This window comes from Mobula birostris, chromosome 1 (assembly GCF_030028105.1).
Source record: "Mobula birostris isolate sMobBir1 chromosome 1, sMobBir1.hap1, whole genome shotgun sequence".
Classification (NCBI taxonomy): domain Eukaryota; kingdom Metazoa; phylum Chordata; class Chondrichthyes; order Myliobatiformes; family Myliobatidae; genus Mobula; species Mobula birostris.
The window spans coordinates 253934997-253950523 of NC_092370.1; the positions used below are offsets into that span (position 1 = coordinate 253934997).

Here is a 15527-nt window from a genome sequence, read left to right on the forward strand (position 1 = left end):
GGATTGTTTACACTGTTGGATGACTTTGGGAAAATATCCGGTTATAAAATAAATGTAAAGAAAACGCAGGTTATGTCCCTAAATTATACACCATCCAAAAAATTGCAGGATACTTACGATCTTAAGTGGGAAGCTAAATCATTAAAATATTTAGGAATAACCCTGCAGAAGGATCTTTCAACACTGTCACAGGTAAATTATGGGCTATTAATCTCAGAGATAAAAGCAGATATGCATAGATGGAATCTTATCCCCTTTTTAAGTTTAAATTCAAGGATAAATACTATAAAAATGAATATTCTTCCTCGGTTATTGTATCTTTTCCGTACTTTACTGGTGGAGGTGGATGATAATCAATTCAGGGAATGGGACAAATGGATTTCCCGCTTCATTTGGCAAGGAAAGAAACCTAGAATTCGATATAACACCTTACAGTTAGGGAAGGAAGGAGGAGGTATGGTTCTTCCTTGCCTGAGAAATTATTTTTATGCCTCACAGATAACCCCTCTGTTATATTGGTGTAATAGGGAATATAAGGCTAGATGGAAGGAAATAGAATTTGGATTAGTTGACAGTTTTCCTCTTCAGGCCTCAAAAGCTGACAAAGGATTGATGGCCCAGTTGGAAAAATTTAAAAACGCTTGGATAAATCTTACATTAAAAGTATGGCAGAAGGTGGTTAATTCATGTGGAACCAATAACATGTTAAAACTCTTTAGATGGTGTGCATATGATACCGAATTCCTTCCCAACAGAGGAGATAAAAGATTTAAGCTATGGATAAAGAAAGGTCTTACAACCTACCTCTCATTTATAGATAAAAGAGTATTACAAAGTTTCCAAATCCTGCAGGACAAACATGGCCTAGAACATAATGACTTTTTTAGGTACCTTCAAGTACGAAACTATGTTAACCAGAGTTGTAGATATACAGACTTATCAACAGTAGAATTAGAATTTTTCAAGATTCTGAATTCGGCTTGCAGTTCAATACCTAGTAAATCAGTTTCTCGATTATATAATGCACTCTCCCATGCTAAAAGTGTAAATACACTGTATATTAAAGAGAAGTGGGAGAAAGAAGCGGGGTTGGTACTTTCAGAGGAGGCTTGGGGGAAAATCTGCAGCTTTCAATGGTCCTCGACTAATTCTTTGACTTGGAGAGAACATTGTTGGAAAAACATTATAAGATACTTCAAGACCCCATATCAGGAAAAATATAAAGATACAAATGTGATGTGTTAGAGAAGGTGTGGCTCCAAGGTAGCAAATCATTTTCATATTTTTTGGGATTGCCCTAAATTAAGTCTATTTTGGGAAGGTATTCGTAGAACATTAGTTAAGGTACTTAGGTCCCAGATACCTCTGAACTTTGAGACGCTTTATTTGGGGCATGTATTGTTTCTTGAACAGAAGGAAGATATAAAGTTGCTGCAGGCCCTCTTAGCGGCAAGTAAGAAATCAATCACTAGAAAATGGCTAAATCCAATACCACCTACATTAGAAGATTGGTTCGAAATTATCTTGGAAATATTTAAAATGGAAAAGTTGACTTACTCCCTGAGAACTCAAAAAGAAAAATTTTATCAAATCTGGAATAAATGGATTGAATATATAACCCCAATGCGAGCAGACTTTAGATGACTCTCCTAATGATTTATACTGCTCTTCTCATCAACACAGTAATATTGCTAACGTAAGCACCCCTAGTCTAAATGTTTGTTCTTTTTTGTTTTCTTTTGGAAAATAGAGAATTAACACAAGTAAAGGGAAAGATTTGGGAAAGGGATAAAAAAATGAAAAAATTAAGTAAATAAGTACATAGGGATTGGATAATTATGTCTGCGGGCAGGAGCAAGCATGAACAAATTAGGATATAAACACCTACAATGGTTGTTACATAGGCTTACATACAACATTTTGGACCAGTGGAAATGGTCCAGAAGGGTTATATGGAAACTATTATTACCATTTTTCTTAACAACTAATTCCATTACTTAGCCTAATAGGTTAGATTTACCACAGTACATAATTATCTATTTAAATGTTTATTTTCCTTTTATATCATCTCAATATGTACTTAAGAATGTATAAATAATTGTAGTTTTATACATATAAAAAAATGGAAAAGGTTATATGTGTGAAAAAAGTACATGATATTTGTGAATTCCTTATCCAAATAAAAATAAAATAAAAAAAAAGAAATTTAAGGGACTACTAGACAGGTATATGGAGGAATTTAAGGTGGGGGGTTATATGGGAGGCAGGGTTAAAGGGTCGGTACAACATTGTGGGCCGAAGGGCCTGTACTGTGCTGTACTATTCTATGTTCTATGTTCTATTTGTCCTTGCAAAATTCAACACCTCACACTTGTCTGCATTAAATTCCATCTGCCATTTTCTGGCCCATTTTTCCAGTTGGTCCAGATCACTCTGCAAGCTTTGAAAGCCTTCCTCGCTGTCCACAACACCTCCAATCTTAGTGTCATCAGCAAACTTGCTGATCCAATTTACCACATTATCATCTGGATCATTTATATAGACAACAAACAACAATGGTCCCAGCACAGATCCCTGAGGCACACCGCTAGTCACAGGCCTCCAGTCTGAGAAACAATCATCCACTACCACTCTTCTCCCACACAGCCAATTTCTAATCTAGTTCACAACCTCTCCATGGATACCTAGTGTCTAAACCTTCTGAACTAACCTCCCATATGGCACCTTGTCAAACGCCTTACTGAAGTCCATGTAGACAACATCCACAGCCTTTCCTTCATCTACTTTCTTGGTAACCTCCTCGAAAAACTCTACAAGATTCGTTAAACACGATCTACCACACACAAAGCCATGGTGACTATCCTTAATCAGCCCTTGGCTGTCCAAATAGTTGTATATCTAATCTCTCAGAACACCTTCCAATAATTTACCGACTACTGATGTCAAGCTCACCGGCCTGTAATTGCTTGGTTTACTTTTGGAGCCTTTTTTAAACAACGGAATAACATGAGCTACCCTCCAATCCTCCGGCACCGCACCCGTGGCTCAGGACATTTTAAATATTTCTGCCAGGGCCTCTGCAATTTCTACACTAATCTCTCTCAAGGTCCAAGGAAATATCATGTCAGGCCCGGGGGATTTATCTACCTTTATTCGCTGTAAGGCAACAAGCACCTCCTCTTCTTTAATCTCTATATTTTCCATGACACTGCTGCTTGTTTCCCTTCCTTCCATATACGCTTTGCCAGTTTCCTGAATAAATACTGATGCAAAAAAACTGTTTAAGATCTCCCCCATCTCGTGTAGCTCCACACATAGACGACCACTCTTATCTTCTAGGGAACCAATTTTGTCCCTTTTATTCTTAATATACTTGTAGAACCCCTTCGGGTTTACCTTCACATTATCTGCCAAAGCAACCTCATGTCTCCTTTTTGCCTTCCTGATTTCCTTCTTTAGTATTTTCTATACTCTTCAAGTACCTCATTTGTTCCTTGTTGCCTATACCTGCTATACACCTCTTTCTTTTTCTTAACCAGACCACCAATATCCCTTGAAAACCAATGTTCTCTATGCCTATTAACTTTGTCTTTAATCCTGGCAGGAACATACAAACTCTGCACTCTCAAAATTACGCCTTTGAAGGCCTCCCACTTACTGAAAACATCCTTGCCAGAAAACAACTTATCCAATCCACTCTTCCTAGATGCTTTCTCATTTCCACAAAATTGGCCCTTCTCCAATTTAGAACCTCAACTCGAGGACCAGACCTATCCTTATCCATACTTAACTTGAAACAAATGACATTATGGTCACTGGACCCATAATGTTCACCTGCACATACTTCTGTCACCTGGCTTGTCTGGTTCCCTAATAGAAGATCAAGTACTGCATCCTCTCTCGTAGGTACCTCTATATATTGATTTAGAAAACTTTCCCTGGTTCCGGTGACGTCATCATCCAGAATGGCAGCTTAAGTCAATAGCTCCTCTGGAAAAACGCATACATTGCCCCGTCAATCCATCAAATATAAGATCATTCAAAAATATCTGAACTGATAAGGGGGCAAGAATGAAGAAAAAGAATGGAGATAAAAAAAAAGCATCACTGCGGAGCCTATGGACGAGAGAGATGCAACACGCGGATCTCCTACCCAAATGCATGCTAGCAAGGCTGATGATGGGCCTCGTGGAAGATCGCATGCAAAACGTGGAACGGATACTAAGTAAGACGATAAAAATATTAAATCAACAAGAAAGTAAACTGATTGACCGGGAGGGAAGATCACGACAGAAAAATATCAGGATATACAATGTTCCCGAAGGGGTGGAGGATTTGTCTATGACGGAGTTTGTAGGAAGGTTGCTGCAGGACGCACTAGAGATTCCCTCCACTCTGGAGCTTGAAATTGAGAGGGCGCATCGTGCGCTCGTCACGAGGCTTACTGGAGACAGAGAAGATAAGCCACGCTCAATAGTAATTAGATTCCTTCGATACAATACCAAGGCAGAGATTCTACGAAGGGCCTGGGTAAGAAGAGGGTGTTTTTGGATGGGAAATTAATATATTTTGATCAAGGTTACCCCCCAGTGGTCCTGCAGAAACGTAAAGAATACTCTGCAGTAAAGTGAATATTAAAGCAAGAAAAGATTAGATTCCAAACTCCGTACCCTGCTAAACTGCAGGTGTTTTATGAAGATGGTATGCAACTGTATCAGATAGTGGAACAGGCAACTACAGACATGAGGAACAGAGAGAGGGCTGTCCGTCAGCGTGATCAAACCAAGGGAAAGCCTGGCTGAGCAGTTATCCTAATCCGCTTGGGAAATAGTAAGAGAACCGAGAAAGCAGGGGATGGGAGGAGGGCGAGAGAATATCAGGAAGAGACTGTGAGTTTTCCGAAGACAGCCCTCACCCCCTCCAGAAGAGCCATAAAGTTTGGCTAACTTTAAAAGTATTGATAGGATAAATGGAAGCAAAAATAGATGGTGCTATACCTATTTCAAGAAATACTTATTATAATGTGGATTTTATATTAACTCAATTTTTTTTATTCATTCATTCACTCCTTTTTCCCCCACCTAAATGAGAATATATCTATATATATATGGGAGGAATACACAGGGAAATCTTTTCTGTGTAATGGATATAGACTTTTTCACTTACTTTTATGGGTACTGTAATGGGGGCCTCCAACTCACAGGAAGGAGGGGCTATCCTCCATGGCTAGACGTTTCCTCTAGCTCAACCCAGGGTCATCTACTAGAGACCTCAGCCTTGGAATCACACCTTCCTTGCCTTTTTTTTTAAAATTATTTGCGTTTCTTGGCTCTTATTTGTTCAGGGAGTAGATCGATTAAGTTTTATTCTGCTAATTTCAATGATATATTGACAGATAAGTACACATGGCTAAGGACAAAGTAAAGTTCATTTCTTTTAATGTCAATGGGCTGTTAAATTCAATCAAATGCAGTAAAATTCTATCCAAGATGAAAAAAAGAACAAGCCCATGTAGTATATTTACAGGAAATTCACAAGTGATAACGAGCATGGAAAATTAAAGAGAATGGGCTTCACTAATTTGTTTTTCTCCTCATATAAATCAGGACATAGAAGAGGAGTTGCTATTCTCATCTCAAGCCAGCTGAATTGTGAAAAAGTATGCGAAATGGAAGATAAGGAGGGCAGATATATTTTGGTAAGGGGGAATATGGATGGAAACTCAGTTACTCTATTGAATATATACGCACCCCCAGGAAGTGATATTGATTTCTTTCAGAAAATTTCTAATATTATGGTAATGGAAACAGAAGGTCTCTTGATATGTGGGGGAGACTTAAATTTACAATTACAACCAAAGTTAGACTCTTCCAATATAAAAACTTATGAAACAAAATCCTTACATAAGACAGTGAATACACTTTTTGAGGATGTTGGTTTAATTGATATATGGAGGGACCTTTTCCCAGACAGAAGGGGTTACACTCATTATTCTGCCCCCCATTCTGTACTTACAAGAATAGACTATTTCATAACAGTTGGAATAAACAAAGACAAAATAAACACCTGTGGAATTGGGACAATAGATGTAAGTGACCATGCACCTATATATTTATCTGTTGATTTTGACATACAATCAAAGAATACTATTTGCAGTAGGTACAGAAGAGATGTCAGGGGTAATTTTTTTTTTACGCAGAGAGTGGTGAGTGCGTGAAATGGGCTGCCGGCAACGGTGTTGGAGGTGGATACAATAAGGTCTTTTAAGAGACTTTTGGATAGGTACATGGAGCTTAGAAGAATAGAGGGCTATGGGTAAGCCTAGTAATTTCTAAGGTCGGGATATGTTCGGCACAACTTTGTGGCCCGAAGGGCCTGTATTGTGCTGTCGGTTTTCTATGTTACTATGTAACTGGCAATAAGTTTCAGTGTGATCTAGGTTTGATCAAAGTTGATCACAACTCACCTTTTATTCAAAACTGTAAAATGAATTGCAAAAAAGGTTGTGTAGAAAACCAGAGGCAGGAGAATGAGGCACAATACTCGAGCTAGCAAGTGTTTTCCAAACTCAACCTGGAATAAAAGATACAGTCAGCCAAACTTATCCAGCTGTGCTTTGTAACCTTTTCAAACAATAGTCCTTCCAAAATATTGAACAAGTGTGAGCTTTTAGACAGTGAAAATCCACATACATGTCTTTAATGATGGATATTTGAACACTTATCAAGTGAGTTAGATATTTCTGATTTTGATTACTCACAGGAAGTGGGTAAATCACAATCTTCAGTGCAGATATTGAAGACCCTCACCCACTTCCCCACATCCTGCACACCACTCCCCACTATCGACCCCTCACGCACTTGGCCACACCCTGCATGTCATTCCCCACAATCAAACCCTTACCCACCTCTGCACATCCTGCACGCTATTTCCCGTAATCACCAATGAAATGCCCACTCAACATTCCCTCCTTGGATGCGGCTGAGTTCCTCCAGAGTTTTGGGTGCTGCTCTGAATTTCCAGCATCTGCAGAATCTTTTTTTTTGTGTTCAAAATGAGCACATATCTTTAAGGCAACACAGATTCTGGCTGATATGATTCTTTGGTTCAGAAATGTTTGCTCTTTTCCATAGATGCTACTCGGCCTGCTGAGTTCCTCCAACATTTTGTGTGCATTGCTTTCGATCTCCAGCATCTGCAAATTTTCTTGTATTGGGGAGGGTTTAAACTAACTCGGCAGGGGACTGGGAACCGGAGTGAAGGGACTCAGGAAAGGACGGATAGTTAAAAAAAAAGTAAAGATAGCGTGCAGGCAGATTGTCAGGAAGGGCAGGCAGGTGATGGGACTTAGTTGCAGCCAATAGGCTGAGTATCAAATCATTGGGGATGCACAGTCAGAAAGGATAGCAAATATGGAACTCAAGGTGCTGTATCTAAATGCGTGTAGTGTAAGAAATCAGGTGGCTGATCTTGTTGCAATATTACAGATTGCCAGGTATAATGCTGTGGCCATCACTGAATAGTGGCTGAAGGGTGGTTGTAGTTGGGAGCTGTATGTCCAAGTTTATATGTTATATTGGAGGGATAGGACGGTACGCAGAAGGGGTGGTGTGGCTCTACTGTTAAAGAATGGCATCAAATCAGTATAAAGATGTGACATAGGATCAGAAGATGTTGAATCCTTGTGGGAGGAGTTAAGAAACTATAAGGGTAAAAGGATATTGATGGTAGTTATATACAGGCCTCTCAACAGTGGCTGGGAGGCATACCACAGGTTACAGCAGGAAATAGAAAAGGCTAGTCAAAAGATAGTCATGGGAGATTTTAACACGCAGGTTGATTGGGAAAGTCAGGTTGGTAATGGATCTCAAAAGAGTGATATTACAGAGACTTGGCTGGCACCAGGGCAGGAATGGATTCTCAATATTCCTGGATTTCAGTGCTTTAAGAGGGATAGAGGGGTGGGGGGAAAGGGGAGGAGGGGTGGCATTACTGCACAGGGATACTATTACAGCTACAGAAAGGGTGGGTAATGTAGCAGGATCCTCTTTTGAGTCAGTATGGGTGGAAGTCAGGAACGGGAAGGGAGCAGTTACTCTATTGGGGGTATTCTATAGGCCCCCTGGTAGCAGCAGAGATACCAAGGAGCAGATTTGGAGGTAGATTTTGGGGAGGTGCAAAAATAACAGGGTTGTTATCATGGATGACTTTAACTTCCCTAATATTGATTGGCACCTGATTAGTTCCAAAGGTTTGGAAGGGGCAGAGTTTGTTAAGTGTGTCCAGGACGAATTCCTGTCACAGTATGTTGAAAAGCCAACTAGGGGAAATGCCATACTAGGTCTAGTATTAGATAACAAACCGGGTCAGGTCACAGATCTCTCAGTGGGTGAGCATCTGGGGGACAACGAACACCGCTCCCTGGCCTTTAGCATTATCATGGAAAAGGATAGAATCAAAGAGGACAGAAAATTTTTAATTGGGGAAGGGCAAATTATGAGGCTGTCAGGCTAAAACATGCGGGTGTGAATTGGGATGATATTTTTGCAGGGAAATGTACTTTTGACATGTGATCGATGTTTAGGGATCTCTTCCAGGATGTTAGGGATAAATTTGTCCTGGTGAGCAAGATAAAGAATGGTAGGGTGAAGGAACCACGGTTGACAAGTGAGGTGGAAAATCTAGTCAGGTGGAAGAAGGCAGCATACATGAGGTTTAGGAAGCAAGGATCAGACAGGTCTATTGAGGAATATAGGGAAGCAAGAAAGGAGCTTAAGAAGGGGCTGAGAAGAACAAGAAGGGGGCATGAGAAGGCCTTGGCAAGTAGGGGAAAGGAAAACTCCAATGCATTCTTCAATTATGTGAAGAACAATAGGATGACAAGAGTGAAGGTAGGACCGATTAGAGATAAAGGTGGGAAGATGTGCCTGGAGGCTGTGGAAGTGAGCGAGATCCTCAATGAATACTTCTCTTCGGTATTCACCAATGAGAGGGAACTTGATGACGGTGAAGACTATGAGTGAGGTTGATGTTCTGGAGCATGTTGATACTAAGGGAGAGGAGGTGTTGGAGTTGTTAAAATACATTAGGACGGAGAAGTCCTCGGGGCCTGACGGATAATTCCCCAGGCTGCTCCACGAGGTGAGGGAAGATATTGCTGAGCCTCTGGCTAGGATCTTTATGTCCTCGTTTTCTACGGGAATGGTACTGGAGGATTGGAGGGAGTCGAATGTTGTCCCCTTGTTCAAAAAAGGTAGTAGGGATAATCCAGGTGATTATAGATCAGTGAGCCTTACATCTGTGGTGAGAAAGCTGTTGGAAAAGATTCTTAGAGATAGGATTTTTGGGCATTTAGAGAATCATGGCTGCTCAGGGACAGTCAGCATGGCTTTGTGAAAGTGCAGATCGTGTCTAACAAGCCTGATAGAGTTCTTTGAGGAGGTGACCAGGCATATAGATGAGGGTAGTGCAGTGGATGTGATCTATATGGATTTTAGTAAGGCATTTGACAAGGTTCCACACAGTAGGCTTATTCAGAAAGTCAGAAGGCATGGGATCCAGGGAAGTTTGGCCAGGTGGATTCAGAATTGGCTTGCCTGCAGAAGGCAGAGGGTCATGGTGGAGGGAGTACATTCGGATGGGAGGGTTGTGACTAGTGGTGTCCCACAAGGACTTGTTCTGGGACCTCTGCTTTTTGTGATTTTTATTAACGACCTGGATATGGGGGTAGAAGGGTGGGTTGACAAATTTGCAGACGACACAAAGGTTGGTGGTGTTGTAGATAGTGTAGAGGATTGTCAAAGATTGCAGAGAGATATTGATAGGATGCAGAAGTGGGCTGAGAAGTGGCAGATGGAGTTCAACCCGGAGAAGTGTGAGGTGGTACACTTTGGAAGGACAAACTCCAAGGCAAGTACAAAGTAAATGGCAGGATACTTGGTAGTGTGGAGGAGCAGAGGGATCTGGGGGTACATGTCCACAGATCCCTGAAAGTTGCCTCACAGGTAGATAGGGTAGTTAAAAAAGCTTATGGGTTGTTAGCTTTCATAAGTTGGGGGATAGAGTTTAAGAGTCACGAGGTAATGATGCAGCTCTATAAAACTCTGGTTGGGCCACGCTTGGAGTATTCTGTCCAGTTCTGGTCACTTAACTACAGGAAGGATGTGGAAGCCTTGGAAAGGGTACAGAGAAGATTTACCAGGATGCTGCCTGGTTCAGAGAGTATGGATTATGATCAGAGATCAACGGAGCTAGAGCTTTACTCTTTGGAGAGAAGGAGGATGAGAGGAGACATGATAGAGGTATACAAGATATTAATAGGAATAGATAGAGTGGATAGCTAGCGCCTCTTCCCCAGGACACCACTGCTCAATACAAGAGGGTATGGCTTTGAGGAAAGGGGTGGGAAGTTCAAGGGGGATATTAGAGGAAGGTTTTTTACTCAGAGAGTGGTTGGTGCGTGGAATGCACTGCCTGAGTCAGTGGTGGAGGCAGATAACACTAGTGAAGTTTAAGAGACTACAAGACAGGTATATGGAGGAATTTAAAGTGGGGGGGTTACATGGGAGGCAGGGTTTGAGGGTCGGCACAATATTATGGGCCGAAGGGCCTGTACTGTGCTGTACTATTCTATGTAGAACCATAGAAACTACAGCACAGAAACAGGCCCTTTGGCCCTTCTTGGCTGTGCCGAACCATTTTCTGCCTAGTCCCACTGACCTGCACACGGACCATATCCCTCCATACACCTCCCATCCATGTATCTGTCCAATTTAATCTTAAATGTTAAAAAAGAACCCGCATTTACCACCTCGTCTGGCAGCTCATTCCATACTCCCACCACTCTCTGTGTGAAGAAGCCCCCCCTAATGTTCCCTTTAAACTTTTCCCCCCTCACCCTTAACCCATGTCCTCTGGTTTTTTCCTCCCCTTGCCTCAGTGGAAAAAGCCTGCTTGCATTCACTCTATCTATACCCATCATAATTTTATATACCTCTATCAAATCTCCCCTCATTCTTCTACGCTCCAGGGAATAAAGTCCTAAGCTATTCAACCTTTCTGTAACTGAGTTTCTCAAGTCCCGGCAACATCCTTGTAAACCTTCTCTGCACTCTTTCAACCTTATTTATATCCTTCCTGTAATTTGGTGACCAAAACTGAACACAATACTCCAGACTCGGCCTCACCAATGCCTTACACAACCTCATCGTAACATTCCAGCTCTTATACTCAATACTTCGATTAATAAAGGTCAATGTACCAAAAGCTCTCTTTACGACCCTATCTACCTGTGACGACACTTTTAGGGAATTTTGTATCTGTATTCCCAGATCCCTCTGTTCCACTGCACTCCTCAGTGCCTTACCATTAACCCTGTATGTTCTACCTTGGTTTGTCCTTCCAACGTGCAATACCTCACACTTGTCAGTATTAAACTCCATCTGCCATTTTTCAGCCCATTTTTCCAGCTGGTCCAAGTCCCTCTGCAGGCTCTGAAAAACTTCCTCACTGTCCACTACACCTCCAATCTTTGTATCATCAGCAAACTTGCTGATCCAATTTACCACATTATCATCCAGATCATTGATATAGATGACAAATAACAATGGACCCAGCACTGATCCCTGTGGCACACCACTAGTCACAGGCCTCCAGTCAGAGAAGCAATTCTCTACCATCACTCTCTGGCTTCTTCCATCGAGCCAATGTCTAATGCAATTTACCACCTCTCCATGTATACCTAGCGACTGAATTTTCCTAACTAACCTCCCATGCGGGACCTTGGCAAAGGCCTTACTGAAGTCCATGTAGACAATATCCACTGCCTTCCCTTCATCCACTTTCCTGGTAACCTCCTCGAAAAACTCCAACAGATTGGTCAAACATGACCTACCACGCACAAAGCCATGTTGACCCTGTCTATCCAAATGCTTGTAGATTCTGTCTCTTAGTACTCCCTGCAATAACTTACCTACTACTGACGTTAAACTCACCGGAACATAATTTCTCGGATTACTTTTCGATCCTTTTTTAAACAACGGAACAACATGAGCCACTCTCCAATCCTCCGGCACTTCACCCGTAGACAGCGACATTTTAAATATTTCTGCCAGGGCCCCTGCAATTTCAACACTAGTCTCCTTCAAGGTCCGAGGAAACACTCTGTCAGGTCCTGGGGATTTATCCACTTTAATTTTCCTCAAGACAGCAAGCACCTCCTCCTTTTCAATCTGTACAGTTGCCATGGTCTCACTACTTGATTCCCTCAATTCCATAGACTTCATGCCAGCTTCCTTAGTAAATACAGACGCAAAAAACCTATTTAAGATCTCCCCCATTTCCTTTGGTTCCGCACAAAGCCGACCACTCTGATCTTCAAGAGGACCAATTTTATCCCTTACAATCTTTTTGCTCTTAATATACTTGTAAAAGCTCTTTGGATTATCCTTCACTTTGACTGCCAAGGCAACCTCATGTCTTCTTTTAGCCCTCCTGATTTCTTTCTTAAGTATTTTCTTGCACTTCTTATACTCCTCAAGCACCTGATTTACCCCCTGTTTCCTATACATTTCATACAACTCCCTCTTCTTCTTTATCAGAGTTGTAATATCCCTTGAGAACCAAGGTTCCTTATTCCTATTCAATTTGCCTTTAATCCTGACAGGAACATACAAACTCTGCACTCTCAAAATAGAGTGCGTTTGTTCAATGCCTATTAGATAGCTTTTTAGAGCATTTTGTCATTGAGCCTACTAAGGGATCAGCTATACTGGATTGGGTGTTATGGAATGAACCAGAGGTATTTAGGGAGTTTAAGGTATAAGAACCCTTAGGAACCAGTGATCACAATATGATTGTGTTCAACTTAAAATCTGATAGGGAGAAAGTAACGTCTGATGTAGCAGTATTTCAGTGGAGTAAGGGAACTACAGTGGTATGAGAGAGGAGTTGGCCAAAGCAAATTGGAAGGAGCTGCTGGCAGGCATGTCAGCACAGCAGTAATGACATGCGTTTCTCGAAAAGTGAGGAAGGTGCAACTTGGGACCACACGGCTTGATGAAGGCACCATATGCCTTCTTAACCACAGAGTCAACCTGCATAGCAGCTTTTGAGTGTCCTATGGACTCGGACCCCAAGATCCCTCTGATCCTCCACACTGCCAAGAGTCTTACCATTAGTACTATATTCTGCCATCATATTTGACCTACCAAAATGAACCACCTCACACTTATCTGGGTTGAACTCCATCTGCCACTTCTCAGCCCAGTTTTGCATCCTATCAATGTCCTGCTGTAAACTCTGACAGCCCTCCTCCACACGATCCACAATAACCCTAACCTTTGTGTCATCAGCAAAATTACTAACCCATCCCTCCACTTCCTCATGCAGCTCATTTATAAAAATCACGAAGAGAAGAGGTCCCAGAACAGATCCCTGAGGCACACCACTGGTCACCAATCTCCATGCAGAATATGACCCGACTACAACCACCCTTTGCCTTCTTTGGGCAAGCCAGTTCTGGATCCACAAAGCAATGTCCCCTTGAATCCCATACCTCCTTACTTTCCCAATAAGTCTTGTATGGGGTACTTTATCAACTGCCTTGCTGAAATCCATATACACTACATCTACTACTCTATCTTAATCAATGTCACATCCTCAAAAATTTCATCAGGCTCATAAGGCACGACCTGCCTGTGACAAAGCCATGCTGACTCTTCCTAATCATATTATGCTTCTCCAAATGTTCATAAATCCTGCCGCTCAGGATGTTCTCCATCAACTTACCAACCACTGAAGTAAGACTCACTGGTCTATAGTTTCCTGGGCTATCTCTACTCCCTTTCTTGAATAAGGGAACAACATCTGCAACCCTCCAATCCTCCGGAACCTATCCCATCCTCATTGATGATGCAAAAATCATTGTCAGAGGCTCAGCAATTTCCTCCCTCGCCTGCCACAATAGCCTGGGGTATATCTCGTCTGGTCCCGGTGACTTATCCAACTTGGTGCTTTCCAAAACCTGCAACATGTCCTCTTTCTTAATATGTCTGTATGCTTAAGCTTTTCGGTCCGCTGTAAGTCATCCCTACAATCGCCAAGGTCCTTTCCCATAGTGAATACTGAAGCAAGGTTTTCATTAAGTACCTCCTCTATCTCCTCCGGTTCCATACACACTTTTCCACTGTCACACTTGATTGGTCCTATTCTCTCCACATCTTATCCTCTTGCTCTTCACATCTTATCCTCTTGCTCTTCACATACTTGTAGAATGCCTTGGGGTTTTCCTTAATCCTGCTTACCAAGGTCTTCTCATGGCCCCTTCCAGCTTTCCTAATTTCATTCTTAAGCTCCTTCCTGCTAGTCTTATAATCTTCCAGATCTCTATCATTACCTAGTTTTTTGAACCTTTTGTAAGCTTTTCTTTTCTTCTTGACTAGATTTTCAACAGCCTTTGTACACCACAGAATTTGTCTCCCTATCTGCACCTCAGTGTCCCTGTTACTATTGGGTGGTCAAAAAAAAAAACACCCAGTAGAGTTATTGACCCCTTGCTGTTCCTAACTTCCAGCCAGAGACTCAGTAGACAATCTCTCCATGACTTCCTCCTTTTCTGCAGCCATGACACTACCTCTGATCAGCAGTGCCATGGCCCCCACCTCTTTTGCATCTCTCCCTGTCCTTTCTGAAACATCTAAAGCCTGGCGCTCTAAGTAACCATTCCTGCCCCTGAGCCAGCCAAGTCTCTGTAATGGCCACAGCATCACAGATCCAAGTACTGATTCACGTTCTGAGTTCATCCGCTTTGTTCATGATGTTTCTTGCTTTAAAATAGACACATCTCAAACCATCAGTCAGGGCGCATCCCTTTTCTGTCACCTGCCTATCCTCCCTCTCACACTGCCTTCAAGCTTTCTCCATCTGTGAGCCAACCAACCCTTCCTCTGTCTCTTCAGTTCGGTTCCCACCTACCTGCAATTCTAGTTTAAACTCTCCCAAATAGCTTTAGCAAACCTCATTGAAACCTTTCGAATGTTGAAAGGCCTAGACAGAGTAGACGTGGAAAGCATGTTTCTCATGGTGGGAGAGTCTAGGACAAGAGGACACAGCTTCAGGATAGAGGGGCGCCCTTTCAAACCAGAAATGTGGAGAAATATTCTTTAGCCAAAGGGTGGCGAATTTGTGGAATTTGTTGCCAAATGCAGCTATGGAAGCCAGGTCATTAGGTGTATTTAAGGCAGAGATTGATAGGTTCTTGTTTGGACATGGCATGATAAGTTACGAGGAGAGGGTCGGGAACTGGGGCTGCGGAGGAGATAGAAAAAATGGATTAGCCATGATTGAATGGCAGAGCAGACTGAATGGGCCAGATGGCCTAATTCTGCTCCTATGGCTAATGGTCTTATGGAAACATCTCTATGATCAGCTGGCTGGTGGTGAAGTGAAATCACCACCAGACTTCAAGCTGTGTGGTCCCGGGTTCAAATCCAACCCATTCCCTGCACACTTTTCATGTGTGCTTGATT

General features: G+C 42.1%; 1 protein-coding gene across 13 annotated transcripts in view; it reads right to left on the bottom strand.

The window, feature by feature from the left end:
- Positions 1-15527, bottom strand: part of pomt2 (protein-O-mannosyltransferase 2) — a 287055-nt gene that overhangs the window by 153147 nt on the left and 118381 nt on the right. For all 13 annotated transcript variants that reach the window (XR_011888356.1, XR_011888355.1, XM_072274832.1 and 10 more), the window contains one exon: positions 6467-6573. Coding sequence is in view for 11 of the 13 variants with exons in the window: in XM_072274832.1 (XP_072130933.1) it covers positions 6467-6573 (107 nt within the window). In the remaining 2 variants the exon portion in view is untranslated. The remainder of the gene's footprint in view (positions 1-6466; positions 6574-15527) is intronic.